Source organism: Diabrotica undecimpunctata, chromosome 7 (genome assembly GCF_040954645.1).
Source record: "Diabrotica undecimpunctata isolate CICGRU chromosome 7, icDiaUnde3, whole genome shotgun sequence".
Taxonomy (NCBI): Eukaryota; Metazoa; Arthropoda; class Insecta; order Coleoptera; family Chrysomelidae; genus Diabrotica; species Diabrotica undecimpunctata.
In genome coordinates this window covers 79,971,747-79,995,014 of record NC_092809.1, presented here as the reverse complement: position 1 = coordinate 79,995,014, position 23,268 = coordinate 79,971,747, and the positions used below count along the sequence as shown (strand labels likewise).

At 32.9% G+C, this 23,268-nt stretch overlaps 1 protein-coding gene across 1 annotated transcript in view; it reads left to right on the top strand.

Moving 5' to 3' along the window:
- LOC140445523 (uncharacterized) overlaps positions 1-23,268 on the top strand; it is a 297,375-nt gene that overhangs the window by 220,120 nt on the left and 53,987 nt on the right. The window contains exon 7 of the mRNA XM_072537615.1: positions 1,841-2,004. Coding sequence (XP_072393716.1) covers positions 1,841-2,004 — 164 coding nt within the window. The remainder of the gene's footprint in view (positions 1-1,840; positions 2,005-23,268) is intronic.

Below are 23,268 nucleotides of genomic sequence, written 5' to 3'. Positions count from 1 at the left end.
TTGTAGACTGTATTATCTCCTCTCAACCGCTCCCTATGTAATCAGCAATCTTACACAGATTGTTGCAAGTATATCGTCCTTAATGATCTCCTTCAAAAGCACAAATCATTCAAATTATGATAGCCTTTTCTCCTCTCGATAAACTGAATCTCTCGTTGGCCCGAGTGAAAAATGACTCTTGGAATATCTTCTCTTTACGATAAACTGAATCTCTCGTTGGCCTGAACAGTGACTCTTGGAATATAAGTAGAGAAATATGACTTACAATATTTTGCTGCTTCAGCTTCCGTCAGATACACTAACTCCACCAAAACTCACTAACATTCAACACTACTGCTTGCTACATTTCAGGAACCGCCAGAGAACAATCCCTGTTCCTCTTACAGACTTGGAAACCAACTGCCTGCTATCTTTTCTCTCTCCTCAATCTCGCTAAACTTTCTCCCACACACTTATCCCACCTTTTTCAATCTCCGCCAATCACAACTCGTCACAATTCCCCCATTTCTTCATTTCGATAACAAACAAATTTTTACCTATAATTATAAATTTCCTAAAACTTATTTACAAATAATATTTTTCTATAATCTTAAAACTAACAAAACCTCTTTCTAAAATATCTTCTATTGTCTTTAATCACTGCACTAATGCATTTGTAAAAACCCGTTTCAATTTGTCTTTTGTTTCACTTAAACTTATGCGGGTCACTCAAGTTTAACAAAGAAATGATTGATGTAAAGCTTACATTTTGTTTGGTACAGGTAATTCAAAGATTTAATAACTTTCCTTCTCCGAAATGTTTGTTGGATATTATCCTACTTATCTGAATTATTTTAATGTTTTTGAACTTTGAAATATTTTTAAACAAACCAATATTTTTCTCGATTTTACATATCATAACAATATATATATATGTATATATATATATGTATATATATATATACATATATATATATATATATATATATATATATATATGTATATATATATATACATATATATATATATATATATATATATATATATATATATATATATATATATATATATATATATATATATATATATATATATATATATAAGAATTACTGGATATTAGTGACTGTCGATATAAACAAACAACACAGTTTATTAGCGTTGCAGTCAGAAAATTGGCCGGGATGTTAATGAAACACTCTTAGAACTTTTTATCTAGCTTTTGGAATGGTTTTATTCCTTTTTCAAGACACTGTAATAAGAAAAAAAAAATGTAAATATCACAAATTTTCAGTGTAACTTACTAGTCGTTGAGATTATTTGTAAAAGCATAGACACTCAACATTAATAACACACATATAAAATATAAAATAGTGGACAAAATACATTTTAAAATTCTTTAAAATTTAGGTACAGATAGTAAAAATTTAGTTTGTTATCTTTTACTGGTGTGTTTTAACTCTGACACATAGAGAACAAAAAGAAAAAACCCTATGATTAAAAAGTAATTAGGTGTACTTAATATTATATTTCTTTTTAAGAAATACTAGAGGCCCATCTTAGGTGATTTTAATTTTTAAACCTCTCTTAATGGTATGCAACATGTTATGCATATAAGTGTAATTTGTGTGGGTACAGGTAGATATTAATTTTATTTTGGATGTTTTTCCAGTAAGTAACAATAAATGTTGCTCAGTTTATCTATGTCTGACTTTTTATAAAACTGACTGCAACCCTAATAAACTGTGTTGTTTGTATATATATATATATATATATATATATATATATATATATATATATATATATATATATATATATATATATATATATATATATATATATATATATATAATATTTTTTTTAGGTACAGTAGTACAGATAGTGAAGTGATTCCAATAATAGATGCTTGTGAAAATCGCTGTGGACAAAAAGAAAATATAACGGAATTGTATCATTTAACATGCGACTGTGATGATGATTGCGTCGTTAATAATAGATGTTGTCCTGATTATTATGATACTTGTGCAGGTAATACTTATTAATAAAATTTAAGAGGTAATCGTGATGATAGTTACGAATTCTGTGTCTTTTGCTTATGTAGGGTATAGCTAAGTGAGAATATTCTTAATAATAATCAGTCCTTATTGTTCTTAGACGTACTAAGTGAGTTAATCCGATAAACTATCGAGTAAATAAATAAACTTATGCCTATAAATGATAAAAAATTAAAATTAAAGAATATAACATAAAAATATTATCATCATCATGGTCTATGGTCTTTAAAGAGCCTCGACCTGCTCAAGCTTTCTACGCTATTCTGCTCTGTCCCTTGCTGGGATTTCAGGTTGGCAACGCCGATCTTGTCAGCATCCTGTGTTACTCTGTCTATCCACCTCTGCTTTGGCCCGCTTTGTCTTCTCAGTCCCACTTTCTTATCTTGTTTGATTCTGGGTGCCGGGCTACCCACTGCAGACGGTTTCGCTTGATTAGAGTGGTAATATCTTTTCCACCAATCTCATGCTTGTAGATATTCTGCAGTACAAAGTTATATCTACACCTCCATATTCCGTTCTCACCGACCGCTTTGAATATCTTGCGTAACGAATATATTTAACAAAAAAAAAACAAAAATATTTAAGTAACCGTTTGTATATTTGATAACTCAAAGATACCTCTTTTTCTTCTTTCTACGTCTACAACCCGGGGTGGGCCTTCTCTGATTTAACAATCTGCCTCCACTTGCAAGGGTCCATCATTGGTTGCGGTTAAATATTGTTGCCATACCTGCTATATACAATTTTATTTTATTAGAGATACGGTATACTTATATTATTTATATATTCGCAGTATTTCATTTTCATTTAGTTTTTTTTAGAATTGTGGGCGTAGTAATTAATAAATAAATTTTTATTATGGAACAAATGCAGGAATCATATACATATAGCGAATTCACCACCGAATATAATTATGACTTCATTGTACGGTGCGCTGTTAAACAATTTATACTTAATGAAAGTTGTAGGTAATATAAATAAAAGGGAGAAAATCTTTATCGTACAAAAATCATTTTTCTGTAAGAATTTTTATCTTGCAAGCAAAGTTGGTTATCGAAATTAAATCAATAAATCAATAAAAAGGTAAGATAAAGGTGAGCTTATTAAGTCTCAATCTAAAAAAATCAAATATAAACCGGAAGCCAACAAGAATTTTCACCGGAAGGGAAATACTTTTATTACCGGAAGTTAACCAAGACATGTTTTTGGACATATTTTTGCAGGCTGATCACAAAATCACTATCACTCTCAAAATAATTGTATCTATCGTCATTTGAGAGTTATACCGCTTTTATTAATTTTCTCAAAGCCGGAAGTATTTCCGTTTTGACAATTTTTGCTGTAATAACTTCAAGCGATGAATCAGAATCCGTCGTCAGTTTTTTCTATCTATTACAGTTTTTCAATCTCTGACTGGACGGACGAATAAACAGATTAAATATAATCTATAGGGCCTTTGTTCACATAAGCTCTGGCTACCACTAGAGCTCGAGAGAGGGATAGATTATCATTGTTTTTGATAATATCTACTCTTGCAGAATTCGATTGATATATGGAACCTTTATTCTATACATCATCAACAGTAACTTCGGAGGTACATCCAATCCTGTCCGCGACCAAAACTTTTTGAACAAAAAGTTAACCCGACCTGGTCATGTGACAAATTATTTTCAATCTCTTTTTAAATTATATCCTCAATGGCGTTATTAACCCATCTCAGAGGTTCTTCACCCTGCGTATGTCTCTGATTTTAAATTCCAGAGTTCGTCCCTATATACATATACATATATATATATATATATATATATATATATATATATATATATATATATATATACAGTGTAGGTAAAAGTTTATGGTCGGTATGGTAAAATTTAACAGCATATCTAACACAGATATAAAATCATATTTTCAGCGAATAAACAAAGATAACAATCATATTTCCCCTTGGTCTCCCCTCCATATTTCTTATTGACACCCATTGCCCATTATTGAGACAATTAGTTCCGATCAGAGATATTTTACATATCTCTGCTTCCGATCCTAATATACCGATTAAACTGGAGGTGGGTCGTTGACATTTTTATCGAAACCGTTTTTCGTAAACTGTAACTAGTTGATTGTTTACCAGTAGTTTCAAATAAGCGAGTATACAAACAAACATATTGGCTATTTTATTAAAAGAAACTAACGAAGGATATATTTATTATAACTTGAAAAATAAATTAAACAATACATATAGTACTTACATTTACATTACACATTATTAAATCGCGAATCGTCTAAATTGACATTTAAAAACATAAGTTTTTCCACTTTTCTTGTTAACCGTGTTCTTCTCTTATTTAAAATTAAACTAGGTTTTGAACATGTGTTCACAAGGAACAGATTTTGTTACAATACTATAATATTTTATGAATATAGTGGTTAAGTTAGGATATACATGGCGATGGTTTTCCGCCACTGTAATGGCCATGTTCCAATCTCCGTTTGAAATTTTTTGTGGGTAATATCATCAAACAAATACATGTCGACTTCTTTTATATCTCTCGATACAGGTGTATGTTTAGATGAGTCATGTCCAATTAATTCATCAAAAATACACCATGGACTTAAGTCATCTTTATCAGTTTCTTTTTCTTGTACTGGTTGATTTTCACTAGTACAATCTTCTTTTTCTTTTTTTATAGAAATAACCAGCTTCTTAACTCTTTCTTTTGTTTTTTATAACTAGGTATTCTTATTAATGAATGAGTTTCGATTTACGTTGATCTGCATTTTCGATTTCAAATCTTTATTGATAGTACTTTAAAGGATTTATTTATTGTAAATATTCAGTTAAGAATTATTTTTCTTAGTCAAAATTATTGACCTAGTATAAGAATAATTTTATTTTCAAAAAATGCACATTTGTAGAAGATGCAGCTTTTATGGTCCACTTTCTGAATATTGCAATGATTGAAACTTCTCCTGACGCATTTCTGTCCGTTTCGACTACTTCTACTACAAGTACTGACATACCGCCACCGCCACCCAAGCGCCAAAAGGTGATGGATACTTCCATTAATAAAAATATTAGTTTAGAACAAAAGAAACAAATAGATACGGATTTACTAAACCTATGCAAAGACTCGTTTCATCCGTTTTCCATAGTTGAAGAACGATGTTTTAAAAAGTTTTCAGGGTGGATTCCTGGACATAAACCGCCAACAAGAAAAACTTGTTCATTACGTCAGGTTAATTACTTCAGGAATGTTATATCAAAACTGAGCAAAGGCGCCACCGGCTTTTGTAGCTAACTACTGTTGTAGTGAAGTTTTGGGAGACATTCGTTGGACTTTCCGAGTTTGAATTTGTATCAGCCCAAAGTGTCTGATGAGGCTGGGCTAGGCCGAAATGATCATAACACTTTATTGATACCGATTCGAGCACGGGAAGTTTAACGAATTTGTCCTCCTAGGCCATATATTTGGCCATTTAATTTAATAAAGCGATAGCGGCTTTCGCTAAAAGATTATATCTTTTACATATATATATATATATATATATATATATATATATATATATATATATATATATATATATATATATACATCATACTATCATTTTCGCATCGATACATTATGCTTTTACCATCAATTTAGCATCGTCTTGCAAAATAGCATCTGTATATCGACGCTACTTTACAAGACCTTAATAACTTTTTTCCTGTACTTGTTACAAGAATTTTAACCATCTCATTGATTAGAGTGTTGATACCGTGTTGATATTTTAAAATATCCGCTTTCTCTTTTTATCCTTTACTGAGTTATACAAGTTTATTCCAGAAAATGTTTGAGTCTAAAATGATGGTACAGTGAAAATATTATATATATTTAGTTCAGGGTTTTACCGTTTACTCGCTGCCATTATATACATGAAAATGTATATCCCAATTTCATTATCAATCATTTTAGCATCAGAAATTTGGCATCGCTGTTGAATATAATATTACCCACAATGAAATAGTAAATTTAAGAATATATATATATATATATATATATATATATATATACATATATATATATATATTTATATATATATATATATATATATATATATATATATATATATATATATATATATATATATATATATGCCCAGTCGACCAGTACTAATCGAGTAACGACGAGAAGTAGATCCACCAGGCTTGAGAATGGCAAGTGAGACCTTGCCGAAACGTCGCCAAAACAATGGTTTTCAAGAAAACCAGCATTTTACAAAGCGGAGTCAAACCCGGAAAAATAGTGACAGCACATATAGCTCCCGCGGAAACCTCAAAGCAAACATATATATATATATATATATATATATATATATATATATATATATATATATATATATATATATAAAGAAAAGAGTTTACTATATATATATATATATATATATATATATATATATATATATATATATATATTCTTTTCATCCACAAATCATTCTGGCATCATGGTTGGTTAAAAGTAACGGGTTATGATATATTGCAACTACCTATTGTATCTTCGCTCCAATTGGTCTAGTCGCGACGTACAGCCCCTCAAATGATAGGATTTAACCAATAAAATACAATAAGACAGAAAAATCAAATATAGCAGCATGTCAAAAAGGCCTTAATTATATATCTTCGTTTCTATAAGTCCAATCGTGACGTACAGTATCTCAAATGACAGGATTTAACGAATTGAAATCAATGAAATAAAAAAATTAAATACAGCAACATGTCAAAAGGGCCGTAGTCACGTATCTTCGGTCCTATTAGTCCAATCGTGACGTATAGTACCTCTAATGATATGATTTAACATACAGAATACAATGGGATACAAAAATCAAATACAGAACAATGTCAAAAGGGCCTTAGTTGTGTATTTTTAGTTCTATTAGTCCAATTATGACGTACAGTACCTTAAATGAAAGGATTTAACAAATAAAATACAATAAGGTATAAAAATTAAATAAAGTAGCATGTCAAAATGGCCTTAGTTATGTATCTTCGGTCCTATTAGTCCAATCGTGACGTACGATACCTCAAATGATAGAATTTAACTAATAGAATACAATGAGATAGAAATCAAATACAGCAAAATATTAAAAGGGCCTTAGTTACGTATCTTCGTTTTTATTAGCCCAATCATGACGTACAGTACCTCAAATGATAGGATTTATCCAATCGAATACAATAAGATAGAAAAATAAAATACATCAGCTTATCAAAAGGGCCTTAGTTATGTATCTGCGGTCCTATTAGTCCAATCGTAACGTTTCGTACCTCAAATGATAGAAATAAACTAATAGAATACAATGAGATACAAAAATTAAATAGAGTAGCCTGGCAAAAGGGCCTTAGTTATGTATCTTCGATCCTATTAGTCCAATCGTGACGTACAGTACCTCAAATGGTAACATTTAACCAATAAAATACTACGACGTAGAAATCAAATACATCAACACGTCAAAAGAACCTTAGGTATATATCTTTGCTCCTATATATGTTATGTCAAAAGAGCCTTAGTTGCGTATCTCGGGTCCTATAGGTCTAATCAGGATATATGGAGCCTAAAATGATAGGATTTAACAAAGATAATACGATAGTGGAGAGAAATTCAACATGGCTGCATCTAATAACACCTTAAACTGGCAGCAATAAAACGAATTTACGCACAGAGGTATGTGGCATATTACGTGACAGGATTTAGCGAATACCATACGATTACGTCATACATCTCTTTGCGTACGTCCACTTTTAGTTAACTACTTAGTATGTATTCAGTACTTAGCTTTACGGTGTTGAGGCATGGACTCTTAAACAGAAGAATGTTACAAATCTTGACAGCTTTGAGATGTGGTGCTACTGCCGTATACTAAAAATAAGTTGAGTGGATAAAATTACAAATGAAGGGGTAATACGTAGAATACATAACGATCCAGAAGTTATACTGAATATAAAAAAGAGAAAACTTAAACACTTTGGCCACCGGATGAGTTAGTGATGAGTGAATTATTCAAAACAGCAGTAAATAAAATTAGAATCGCCCTAATGATATCCAATCTCCGATAGGAGAGGCACGCAAAGAAAAAAATATGAAAGACTCGAAAAATCTCCAACGTTCACTGTTAAACATATTCCTCCCGTTCACTGCACACATTTACTGCTCCTTGACGCTCTGACGAGAATGACATAGGATTTAACAAATAAAATGACAGAAAACTAAACAAGACAGTGTGTCAAACGTGGAATGCGTCGTAGAACGTGAAATAGCGTAAAATTATATGATGGCCATAGACGTTTCTTTAATATCCAGCAAACGACTCGCTTTGTAAAGTTACATAGGCGGTATCTGTGCGAGAAAAAGTCGATAATTCGTTTTATAATTCAAAGGGGACCATAAAATATTCAACGTTAAAATGTGACATAATGTAACGTTATGACAAATCTTTTTTCTCCCGCACGGGTGCATGCCTGTGTACCTATACAAGGGGAGTCGTGCATAACCTTTAAGTTGATCGTAATACATAACTGCAACAACAAGTATGTTGACGGTTTGGGTTAGTATATACAGTGCATTCCGTACGTTTTTTAAACATGATTAGGAAATTGTTGACTGGAGGCTATTAAAGAAGTTCTTAAAATGTTTGCGGGTCACCCCCTTTTCTGTAAATGGAGTGAATATTGTTATTCGTTTAATTTTTTCCCCAGTTGAATAATTCCTGCTGGTATTTGGTCTAAGCTTATTTCTTTTCCCCATTTAAGCTGTTTCGTAGCTAATTCTACTTCCTCTTTATAGTACCCTGTTCACCTGGCAATTTCGGACTATTTCATCTCTTATAACATAAAACAGTTGTTTCAGATATCTTTATCGCGTTTCCTTTTTTTATGGATGAATATGCTGCCGTTTTCATCTTTTACTATTTCATATGGAGCTACACGATTAACAATTCCAAATCAAGAAAACACAAGTAACACTCCGAATTATATTATACAACTAATAGTCGAAAAATGAAGAGCAAGAGTTAGATGACCAAGAAGCCGAAATCTTGATGACGAACACAAATATAATCGACTAATCAGACAATTAAGATCAGCGCTACATGACGCACGCAATGCCACATGTGAACACTACATTAGTACATTGTCTAAAGAAGATCATTCAGTATGGATACCAACAAAAACACCTAAAAAGACCTGAACAACACAACCCACAAATTAAGAAAGATGACGTTAGTTGAGGAAGATCAGACCAGGAAAAAATGTCAACATTTTCAGAATACCAGATAATAATAATCAAGCAATACAACACTGAAAACTTTTTTTTTAACTGTACGCCCGTTGTGAATGACATACCATTTTTTAAATAACACTTAATATTGCACTTTTTTAGTGTATTTATTTCATGTTTCAAGATAATTCTTTTAGGAATATATTTATTTATAATATACGGTCTTATGGTCTTATTACGGCTTTCAGATTATATGACATAAATGTATCTTGTACCGCACTGCTAATTAAGAATTATGTTTGTAATGCGATAAGAGGTCCGGATATACGAGACACCAGTGACTCATACCGCACTGATAAAAAGCCGACAGGAATCTGCATTTCTATAAAAAAAATAGATTAATTTGTTTTGTGTATTAATTTAGTTTAGGTCGAACAAGAGTTGCAGTAAAAGATTTTTCTAAATATAGAGTGTAAACCATATTTCCAATGCTTTATGAAAGAGAACCAGTTTATAATATTCCGGACGACGTAATAACACCTTATTTTAGAATATTGGTCGATGAATTGAAATCATTTTTCAAGCAACGAATTATTCATGTGCAGATGTTTTACTCTAAAAACATGTAAAACTAAAATCTCGATTAAAAAAGTTGCAACCAGTTACTCTCGATGAAATTTAACCCCATTATTGATTTTACGAGTGATAAAATGGGTCGACAAAAGACCAGTTTTAACCCTTGCAACATCTAAACATAATAGTTGTATCTTGGTTTAATCAAATAAAAAGAAAAATTATACACAAGTACTAAAACCACAAATTATTCTCGATTATAACTTGGTGAAAAAGAGTGTTGATTTTAGTGATCAAGTGGCTTCTTACCAAAGCCCAATACGCAAAATTCTGAAGTGGTACCGGAAAGTGGCAATGGAATTATTATTTAATACCGCAGTAGTCAATGCTTAGTTGCTAAATAATAGAAAGCGTAAAAAAAGCGACAACCTATCCTTGAGTTCAGACTGGAGTTCGCGAAGGCATTTACAAATAATGAAATGTTGTAACCCTCATGACCAGTTACACCCAAAAATACCATCTAAGGCAAAGCGATGTAGATAATACAAAGAGAAGAAAGTGTACAAGATGTTACAAAGTTTTAAGAAGAAGCATGACTAGTAGAAATGCCGATAGAAAAGTTAAAAAAGTTAAAACATACTCTGAAGAATGTGATGGCAAAACTGAAATATATCTAGTGTGCTCCAATGAAGCACATTAAAAAACAATTTTACTTATACAGGAACTATTATTGAGTAAAAACGTATTGTGCCTCAAGTGGCCTTATAGTATTGGAAGTCGTAAGTTGATAGTTTCCAGTAGAACGTTTTTATTGTTAATTACCTCCGTAAAAGTGAGTTATAGTATTTATAAAGAAATGGATGTAAATAATATGCCTTCGACATCTAAAAAAATGTAGATGTGAACATAAACGTAGATTGACCACTGCTGAATTACAATCATTGTTAGAAGCATCGGGCGAGGACGATGTAGATTACATGAATGGTGGAAGTGACTGACAAAATACTTGCACAAAGTCGTTCAGAAAAATCGAGGATTGCGTTTTGGAAAGAGAAAACAAACAGAATTTAATACTTTTCTCGAGCTTATGTTCCATATGGGGACAATTAAAATGAACCGTCTGCATGACTACTGGAAAAGTATAGGTAACTTCTCTAATAGTGTTGACTTGACTAGACAATTGTTCATAGCCCATGTGAAGAAATAACCGAATCCTCACTTGTCAAAGAAACTAAAAAAACGTTAAGTGGTCTAAAAACTAAAAAGTCCCCTATTCAAACTGGTTTTTAATAAAAAATTTAATAACATGTTAAAAGTTTTTTTAATATACCCTAAAACTGAAAGCGCAAAGAATCGATTGCAAGTTACAAAATACTTATAGAGTCATACAAGTTTGGACAAGTACAGTTGTTTAAATAATCGCTTTCTGTGATAAACAAATTGAATAAATTGTAAAATATTTTTTGATCTGCTTGATATTTTGCACACTTTAATAACTCATCAATTGCCATGATTTCAAGTAGCTATATTATCTGTCGTTAGTCAAAAAACAAAGTTATTAACATTTATGAATTACTACAAACATATAATATCTTATATCATATAATATTATTTTTTTATGTGATTATGCCACAATTATTAGTCGATATTGAGATGAAAATTACATTTTTAATTAACTAATATTTAACGATACGATTTCCAATATTTAACCTTGTTTATTGTACAAATTATGTAAAAATGTGTATACACATTTTGTACAAAAAACGTTTTTTGAGAACGATTTCCTGAATTGAAATCAAAATGTTAAACATTAAATAATTAAAAATGTGATTCTCATCTCAATCACAACCAATATTTTTGACCTAATCCCATAAAAATCTAATATTTATCTTAAACTATTCACTGATAGCTTCGATTAAACAGCTTGGAAATTGAAATATGTAAAATATTCCTCTACACAACTCTCTTGGAAAAAATATCTAAATTGAATAAATATAACAACTGAACGTTGATATTATAAAAAAACTAGTTGGTTGACCCCAGCCGGTCGGCAGGTAGTTTCAATGTCTTCATTTGAACTTGACCCAAACCGATCGACATTTTTATGTTTTCAAATATTATTTAAGTATTAACACTGGCAACATCTATTGGCTTTAAAATGATACCAAATACAGTAATTTTACCTCCCAATGTTAAAATGATGGTTTGATGTAAAAAATTTAATTTATAAAAAAATCGGATATATATATATATATATATATATATATATATATATATATATATATATATATGTATATATATATATATATATGTATATATATATATATATATGTATATATATATATATATAAATATATATATATATATATATATATATATAAATAAATATATATATATATATATATATATATATATATATATATATATATATATATATATGTATATATATATATATATATATATGTATATATATATATATATATATAAATATATATATATATATATATATATATATATATATATATATATATATATATATATAGAAATATAGTCGCCGCCTCTGGAAAATGCAGAGACAGCAAAGAAACATTATAAATTAGCAAGACACATGTTCCCGGTGCCCATTTTTATTTTAGAAAGTTATCTTTACATTTTTGTAGTTCAAAATTATTGTTAGTTTTATAAATTGTAAATAAATCTTTTTTTAAAAGTGACTTCGAAGTTCCCAATATTTCTGGCGCTGCGAACAGGATACTTCGTACAGAAACTAGTGTTTCCTGGTCAACTTTAGTTGTTTGACGAAAATCCAAAAGAACCTAAGAGAAGAAGGCACAAGGCAATGCAGAGAACATCACCACTGATCATCATCCTGTAAGTTTTTCCCTTTTTCTTTGAATGAGCACTTTTACTGATACTTCTGTAGAAAATTTACATTTATTATTAGCTGAATGTAATTTAAACTGTAACGAAATTAAAGATCTTTCTAAAGAGACGAATAGTTCACGAAATAAATTTCGAAACCGTAATCGTTCAAAAATGGCCCTTAACAATAGTGATATTTCTAGCTTATGTTCTACATTACCTGATTTTACCACAGGAGATAACCTCTCCACATTCATTAAATCCGTAGATAATCTACTTAGCTTTTTTACTAATCAAAATCTTACTGTACCACAACAATTTATTTTAAATGCAAATATTGTTTCAAAAATTAAAGGTGAACCCAGAGAATATTTAAATTATTCTAATAAAACCCTTTGGACCGAAATTAGGCCCCTACTTTTAACCAAATACGGAGACAGACGTTCAGAAGATATTTTAAGGTCGATTCTCACTATACGTTCCATTTACTTTCCATATCGGTGGCTTTCCATTTACATAAAATATTATTAAACACAAATCATATAGTATATGCCCACTTTCCGTTCCGTTTACCTATCATTCCCGAAGCCTCGCGTTCAAGATTACCGGCCACGTATTTTTTTTGCGACAAGCTGCGACGTGTCGGGTATGGAATGGATAGTACGAATATTATTACATCGCGGTTCAGTCTAAGTTGTTAAGATAAATATGAATGACGAAAAATTGATAGAACTTGTCAGGCAAAATAATGCCTTATATGATGTTGCAAATAAATATAGCGATAATTCATTTAAAGACAATATTTGGTCAGCTATTGTCAAGGAACTCGATGCCACAGGTAAGTAAATTTTAAATTATTTGTTTGTTTATGTGTATAATGCAAAATCTTAGCAACTGTGATACTGGATGACTCAGAAAAAGTAATTTTTGTCTACACAACTGAACGTGGAAGTTGTTTCCACTCTAATTTAAAGTTCATTAAGAAAAACCAGTCTTATTGTAAGTAAACGCGACGTCTACTGAGAATTGTGGTTAAAATAATGGGAGGTATACGGAACGGGTATGGAAAGTAAACGGAACGTATAGTGAGAATCGACCTTTAGTCACCCAACTTTCAACAACTGTACAAAAATCACAAGAGAATTACGATCAATATCATCAGAGAATTTTAAATAACCTTAATGATTTATTACAACATATTTCTTTACACAACAATCCAGAAACGGTAGAATTTAAAACCCCATATTTTAAAAACATTGCTCTAAAAACCTTTTGCACTGGTATTAATGAACCCTACTGCGAGTACCTGTCCCACTTTCAATTAAATTCCTTAGACGAAGCTCTCCAAAAATGTATATCATACGACAACCACAAAAATCAACAGCAGTACCTACATGAATTTTTTAAAACGACAACAAATGCCAAAATCAAATAATAATCCGCCTAGCCATCTTAAAAATAACCCTAATCATTCGAAATATAATTCCAACCAGCCTCGAAATCAATACCAATCTAATTCTAATAACTCATTCCAATATAATAATCCCAGACCAAATAATTTCAGAAATAACTTTCCTAACAATAATAATACTTCAAATACTCCAAGTAACTATACCCGAAACAATAATTATTTTCCGCAAAATAATACGAATTTAAATAGACAATCTTCATTTCCACAAAGAAACAATTTCAACTAACACACTAATAGACAATATTTTCCGCAAAATCGTCAAAACAATAATCCTACCCCCATGAGCGGCGTACAGACGTCTTCGTCCAGAAACCACGAACCTATAAGTATTTCGACTAGGAGAACTCACGCTTTTAATGTAGAAGCTAATAATAGCGAAGATTTCGAATTCTTATCTGACCCATACGAACAAGAAAATGTTTATGATCAAAATTTTCAGAGCGTTCCTTTACAAGAACAGCCACCCCCTCAATAAACTTAAATAATATCCACAACTATCCTCAAATACCTTATTTTGTTTTACCCAAGTCTAAATTAAAAGTCCTAATAGATTCCGGAGGATCAGATACCATTATTTCACCCAACGCTACCAAATATTTTAATCCATCCCACAAATATAAAAAACCATTTAAATTAACTGCAATGGAAATTACGCAAACTTTTAATGACAATATAAGAACGCCACTGCTTAGCGAAATGAACATATCTGTGTTATTTGACGCCAGAGTTGCAAATTTCAGTCGAGATTTTGATATTTTACTAGGTAATGCGGATCTCGAAAAATTAAACGCGGTCATTAACTATAAAAATATGACACTGACATTAAATACGTATAACACTAGTTATAGGATTCCTTTTAAAACGTTGTATAATAAAATTCCAGTAGACATTGATAATGGAAATATTTTGCTTCAAGAAATTATAATAAATAATATAAAATTACCTGAATCTATTCATACAGTTACAAATGGCTATATTAATAATATCACATTTGATAACCCGGTACAAATGGAGCCGATTCATGTAGAGAATTTAGATGAGTACGAAATTTGTAAAGGACCCACGAATTTTGACCCTTCAATTATACGCACGCAACATTTAAACGAAGAAGAAAAAGAGAAAATTTTAAAATTATGCAAGAGATACAAGGACATATTTTATGACGAAAAAGCACCATTAACCTTCACTTCGGCGATAAAGCACGAAATAAGGACGCAAGACGATAATCCCATATATGTCAGAGGATTTCGCCACCCGAAAAGTATGCAAGAAGAAATAACCAGGCAAGTGAATAAACTTCTCGACAATAAAATTATTAGACCATCTATATCACCTTATTCAGCCCCTGTATGGGTTGTACCAAAAAAAGCCGACGCATCCGGCGAGAAAAAATTTAGAATGGTTATCGACTACCGCAAATTAAATGAAAACACAGTAGACGATAAGTACCCCATACCTAAAATTGATGACATTTTAGATAATTTAGGCAAAGCGACATATTTTACGACTCTCGATTTAGCTCAAGGTTTCCACCAAATCGAACTAAATCCTAATTCTATTGAGAAAACCGCTTTTACGGTTCCACATGGTCATTTCGAATTTTTAAGACTTCCTTTTGGTCTCAAAAATGCCCCAGCTACTTTTGAAAGACTAATGGATAATATTTTACGCCCTTATCTATATAAATTCTGTTTCGTCTATATGGATGACGTTATTATTTTTTCGAAATCATTGCAAGAACATCTTGTTCACATTTCTACCATATTTGACACTTTCAGGGAAACTAATCTTAAGGTTCAGCTAGATAAATCAGAATTCTTGACAAAAGAAGTCGCATTTCTTGGACATATAGTCACGCCCGATGGCATAAAACCCAATCCTTCCAAATTGAATGCTATACAAAACTACCCTCTTCCAAAAACATTAAAGGAAATCAATCCCTAATTTCGCTAAAATTACATCCCCATTCTCTCGTTGTACGAGCAAAGGAGCTATTATTGACCCTAAAAATCCCAATTATTTAGAGTGCTTCGAAAAATGCAAACAATTACTATCCAATGCCCCAGTTTTTAAATATCCTGACTTTACAGTACCTTTTGTACTAACAACAGATGCCTCCAATATTGCAATAGGCTCTGTCTTAACACAGAATAATCACCCAATTGCCTATTACTCCCGCACACTAAACTCCGCAGAACAAAATTATTTGACGACCGAAAAAGAACTTTTAGCAATTATAGATTCCTGTAAACATTTCAAACCCTATTTATATGGGAAAAAATTTACTGTCGAATCCGACCATAACCCACTGGTGTGGATCTATAAAATTAAGGATCCCACATCAAGATTAGCTCGATGGAGATTAAAACTTGAAGACTATAATTTTACGGTCAAATACAAAAAAGGAAAAGAGAATCAAGTAGCAGACGACCTCTCTAGAGTTCAAATCAACGCGTTAACTCGCAGTTCAATGTGCGCAGAACCCCCAGATCTTAACGATTTTGACCCAGACCAATTCCTTGAAGAATTTATCGCAATTCAAGAAAATAATAACAGCACTGACAACACACAACATACGGCTATTGAAAATCCTATTACAGGAATTCAAATTTCAGAAGAACCTATTAATCTTTCGAAAAATCAAATAATTATAATTCCAGAATCGCTAACTAACGATTTAACCTATAAGAAAATTTTCGATAAACACAGATACACAATAAATTTAACTAATGACTGGAAAAAAGAAATTCCAGAAATGCTAAAAAATATACTTAAACCTAATCAAAAATTTGCAATTAAAGTAGCACACGAATTAAGGCCATTTATTTGTAACTATTTTAAAGATAATATAAATACGACGGTAAAAGTCTTCTTCATTCCGAGTGTGTACTTGAACGAGGTAACATCGTATCAGTGTTTTGCTCCGAGTTTTAGTGTTTTTGTGAAACCAAACAACTACTTTTAAATACTAGTAAGACCAGACTTTACCGTATGTATCGATAAGCCTAATTGCATGATTTTTTTTGGATCGATTAGTTAATTAGCAAATTAGTAATTTCGTCAATAACTGGGTCAGCTACCAGTGGCGTAGGCCTACTTAATATGTATTTTTGGAAGAAAATACATAAAACCTAACTAAATTTAACAAATAAATAAATTTCTCGTCTACCTTTGACTACAAGGGTACCGATAACAAATACAGTTCTCACATCAGATCCTCACAGTTCACAACTTGTCAAGATGTCACAAAATATGCAGCATAATTCCACTTCAACTTCCTCATATGCAACTGCAACCAAATCAACTCCCAGATCAACTTTTCCAAAGAGGGATCAAGCCATAGTACTGCATGCCGATGAAAATCTAAAATTGTTTGATTACGTCAAGGCAGTAGGTGACGCTATTGGTCCCAAACAAATCCTATTCGCATCCAGAATATCTAATAACAGAATTTGTATATATTTAACTAATTCAGAACTCGTCGACAAACTTCTAAAATCCCATCCGACTTTAACAGTAGGAAACTCTGTGATGAATGTTCGCAGGCTAGTCTCTCCCACAAAAAGAATAATAATATCCAATATATCTCCATGTGTGGTATACGACCTTGCAGAAAATGCTATAAAAGAACTTGGGCTCCAACTGGTCTCCCCCGTCTCATTTTTAAGAGCAGGTATCCCCGGCGATGAATATTCGCACATCATGAGCTTTAGAAGGCAAGTATATGTTTTTACCTCTGATGACAATTTCAATCTGCAAACTTCTTTAGTTATCCCATTCGAAGGTAATGAAAATAGAATATTTTTGTCCACAGACAAAATGGAATGCTACATATGCAAGAAGTCAGGGCATATTGCCTCAAATTGTCCCAATCCTCCACCTAATTATATAACATCCCAGCCTCAGCCGTTAATATCAACCCAGATAATAGATCCCTTACCACCACAGTCTTCTATACAACCCGCAACATCACCACATATGTCTGCTACAGAACCAAACAATTCCATAATGACTAAAACGCCCACACATAAACGTGGCCACTCTGAAATCGAGAGCACAAGTGAGCAGACGGATATTCCCGATAACATCTCGGTCGCAAATCCGTCCGAGGACAACATCATGCCTCCCCCTAGTAGAGACATTAAGAAACCAAAAAAGAAACCCAGAACAAATTCACCATCAGAACGTTACCTTTCCGATTTAACAAAAGACGCTATCAAAGAATCCTTTAAGCAAACCTCAGAATCACTTGTTATTCCTCTAGAAAACTTGATAGCCTTTGTCGAAAACACTTTCGGCTGTAGTGACCCCTACGCTGAAGCTCTTAAGTTTACTGAAAATGTATCAGGGCTAATTTCCAACATTCAAGCATTATACCCAACTTGTCAGGAGAGGTCTATCAAAAACAGGCTAACCCGTCTAACCAAAAAACTGATAAAGGCCTTAGGCACTGATCCAGAAGAATCCGAAAGTACGCCCAGTCCAAATCTTTCCGTCGATTCTAATGAAGATAACTACAATTCTGACAGCTCACAACTATCCCAATCTTCTCAATTCAGCTCCTATTAATACTAACACTATGCTAAGTCTAATTCAATGGAACTGCGATGGCTTTTACCCCAGACTAGAATATTTACAAAAACTTATATCGGACTGCTCGCCCAAGTTTATCTGTCTTCAAGAAACCAATTTCACCAAAGATCACAACCCCTACCTAAAAAATTACACTAGCTACAACTTCCTAAGACCCACACACCTACGAGCAAGTGGCGGTTCATCTATTTTTGTTTCCAACGATATCTTCCATCAAGAGTTTGACTTACACACAAGCCTAGAAGCGATTGCGATAACCGCATGGTGTCCCAACAAGATAGTTATTTGTTCTATATACATTCCTCCAAACTACAACTTATTTAGCTCAGAACTAAGCGACCTCATAAAACAACTGCCAAACCCTTTCATCTTAGTTGGGGACTTTAACGCTCACAGCACAACATGGGGTTCCCAGCGCACCTTTGGGAGAGGTAAACATATCGAAGATATCATAAGCAACTCTAACATTAACCTCTTGAATACAGGGAGCCCCACATATTTCCACATCCAGTCTGGAACCTCTTCTTGCATAGATCTAAGTTTTTGCGATCCTGGAACCGCTCCCCTGCTTCAGTGGCAAACACTAGATAGCTTATATGATAGCAATCACTACCCCATTTTAATCTCAAGTCACATACCCGAAAATGCGGAAGTCATAAATAAATGGAAAATTGCCCAGGCAAATTGGAGGTTATTCAGTGACACTCTAGAAAACCTTTCAAACCAAATTATTTTTAAGGAAAACATCGACGCTGCCGTAGAGCAATTTACAAATTGCATTATAACTGCGGCCAACCAATGTATAGGTAAATGCACCATAAATCCCTCAAGAAAGGCCGTCCCATGGTGGAACGACTCCTGTAAACTCGCAATAAAAGAATACAAAAAGGCCCTTAATAGATATCGCAAAACTCGTACCATCGAAGATCTTATTCATTTTAAGAAAATGCGTGCAAAATCCAAACGAATTCTGAAGGAAAGCAAAAAAGAATCCTGGAAATAATTCGTTAACAGCATAACTTCAGATACCCCTCCCGCTCAAGTGTGGACAAAAATTAAACAAATGAGAGGTTTAAAAACATATCGTAAAATATCCGCAATAACAGATGGAGATAATATCATTACAAATGATAACCAAATAACCGAAACGCTAGCCAAATACTTTCAAAACAAAACTAAGTCTGAACTCTCCATTTCGTACCCCACAAACCACTCACCACCTAACCCTATCCAAACCAATCCAATAAACCTCGCCTTCACAGAAGTAGAGTTAAAGTTGGCAATCTCATCAATAAAAAACTCATCTGCAGGTCCAGATGACATCCCGTCTATCTTTCTCAAACATCTACAGGCAGGAACCCTCCTGAAGCTACTTGCGCTTTACAATAAGATATGGTTCAGCCAAAGCTTTCCGAGTCTTTGGCGACAGTCGCTTATCATACCGATCAAGAAAAATGACTCATCTTCTAACTTTCCCAGTGCCTACAGGCCAATCTCACTAACATGCACAATGTGCAAACTACTAGAAAAGATGATAAATAAACGTTTGCTTTGGTTTCTTGAAGAAAATAATCTTATAGATGCAGCACAGTCGGGATTCAGACCCAATCGAAGTACGATGGATAACCTGGTACTTCTCCATACAGAAATAACCCAAGCTATATCAAATAAGAATGAAGTCATCACAGTTGCCTTAGACTTAGAAAGCGCTTTTGACACAATAAACAGAGCTGTTATTATTAGAAAACTTGAGCAACTCAATTTAACGGGTAATATTATCACCTTTATAAACAATTTCCTACAAGAGAGATCATTCAAAGTAGTTACAAATGGGAAAACATCTACATCACATATCTCACAAAATGGAGTACCCCAAGGCTCAGTTCTCAGCCCCACACTATTCCTTCTTAGCATCAACGATATAAACTCTCTTGTTCTCCCTCCAATAAAATACTCAATATACGCAGATGACCTTGTTCTCTATTGCCAAGGTAAAGTTACAAGGAGCACATGCTCTTTACTCCAAAACACTCTTAACAATCTTCATAACTGGTCCACTAAAATTGGAGTCAAATTTTCATCTGGAAAATCTAAAGTCATAAACTTCTCTAGAAGACATCACACTCACCCTCCTCTACTTCATCTAAATGGCTCTCCTCTTCAAGTCGTTGATAAACACAAATTCTTAGGAGTAATATTCGATAAAAGACTCACATGGAGAGATCAGATACAGAATACAAAAACAAACTGCCTAAATAGAATCAACATCTTAAAAACTCTAGCTCATCATCAATGGGGGGCAGAAGAGAAAGTCCTCTTAAGAATTTACAGAACATTGATCCGCTCTAGGTTGGATTACGGAAGCATTCTTTACATATCTGCTTCCGATACTCACCTTAAAAGTCTGAATACAATTCACAACACTTCTTTACGCATTAGCCTTGGCGCCTTTAAATCAAGTCCTTCTGAAAGTCTTTATATCGAATCCTCAGAACCTCCACTTTTTATAAGACGGCAACGTTTACTTCTATCCTACTTCTCTAGAATTTCTGCTAATCCAAAAAACCCAGTAATTAAACTAATTAATACTCCCCACTCTGTCCCAGATAATAGTAACCCTCGAGCACATTCTCTCTCACAAATTTTAAAAAGTTTGCTAAAAGACACAGATCTAAAACTCACAACTCCGTTTACTACGTCCAGAATCCCCCCGTGGACCAAAAAGCTACCTACTGTCCTTACCAGCTTGAACCGATACAAAAAAGAAGAAACGCCCAGAACTCTCTTGGTGCAAGCATTTAAGGAACTTATACAGACACAGCATTATGACAAAATTCTCTACACAGATGCCTCCAAAGAAGAACAGGCCGTCGGTTGTGCTGTCAGTACCTCAAATACAACAGTAGCATCATATCGGCTTTCTCCCAGATGCAGTATACACACAGCCGAACTGTATGGAATACTCAAGGCATTAGACTCGCCCATTGCTAATGAGAAATCATTAGCAATTTGCACCGATTCTCTCTCCGCCATTGACTCAATCAGAAATATATACTCCATCCATCCCATTGTACAGTGCATCCACAGTATCTGCCAAGAGCAGTCAAAGAATGGTGTTTCAGTAACTATCATCTGGATACCATCCCATGTTGGTATCAATGGAAATGAGAACGCTGATCATGCAGCAAAACTGGCCTGCTCCTTAGAAAATATGGAAAACATACTACTTCACCAAGACCTAAAGGCCAATATCAAGAACAACGTACTAAGCACTTGGCAAACACACTGGAATGTACAAAATACAAAACTACGCACAATTCAACCAACTGTTACCTCCACCACCATGCCACAAATGAGCAGAAAAGACAATATTATCATCAGAAGGCTCAGAATAGGTCACACTCGTCTTACTCATGGATATCTGATGTCGTCTGAAAACCATCCTCGCTGTGAACATTGTAATGAGTCCTTAACAGTCCAGCACATATTACTAGAATGCGTCCACTACAAACCTCAAAGAGACTACTACAACTTTCCAAATAATTTAAGTGATCTACTTGGTTCTACAAACATGTACAGTGCCATAATTCGTTTCCTAAAAGACTGTCACCTTTACTACTTAGTGTAACTATATAAAGATGTTGTTTTGCAATACTATATTACAGGACATTGAAGAAGAAATAAACCAAATAGAATGTGTAAAAAGGTATCATACCGAAAATCATAATGGCATAACGGAAACGTACAAACATTTAAAGCGAAAATATTACTGGCCTTCTATGCAAACAACTATTTCAAACTTTATTAACAAATGTGAAATTTGCCTAAAGAACAAATACGAACGACATCCGTACAAACTTCCACAATTAGGACCTTTGTTGGAACAAAAGCCCTTCGATATTTTACACATAGACGTATTTTATTGTAATAAAAATTTATATCTGACCATAATTGACTCATTTTCCAAGTACGCGCAATGCTATAAAATTCCTGACAAAACCACAATTTCAATTTTGAGTAAACTAAGACATTATTTTTCGCACCACAATTACCCTAGAAAAATCGTATGTGACAATGGCACACAATTTAATTCCTCTTTATTAATAGAATTCATGAAGCTACATAAAATAGAATTACATTTTACCACAGTTAATAATTCTTCTTCCAATTCTCCAGTAGAACGTTTTCACTCTACCCTAATTGAAAAATTAAGAACGTTACGTGACCAAAATCCAAATGACCCAATAGACGACATATTTACTCATGCTGTTTTAATTTATAATCAATCTATTCATAGCGCGACCAATTTTTCGCCTTTTTCAATACTTTACGGACCATACGCCGAGGAAATACATTTGGACTTTAATCTTCCAGTATATGAAACGTACGTTCAAAGACATAAAGAAGAATTGCAACCATTTTTAAGTAACTTATATACAAAACAAAAAGAGAAAAGAGAAGACATACTAAACAAACAAAACCAAAATAC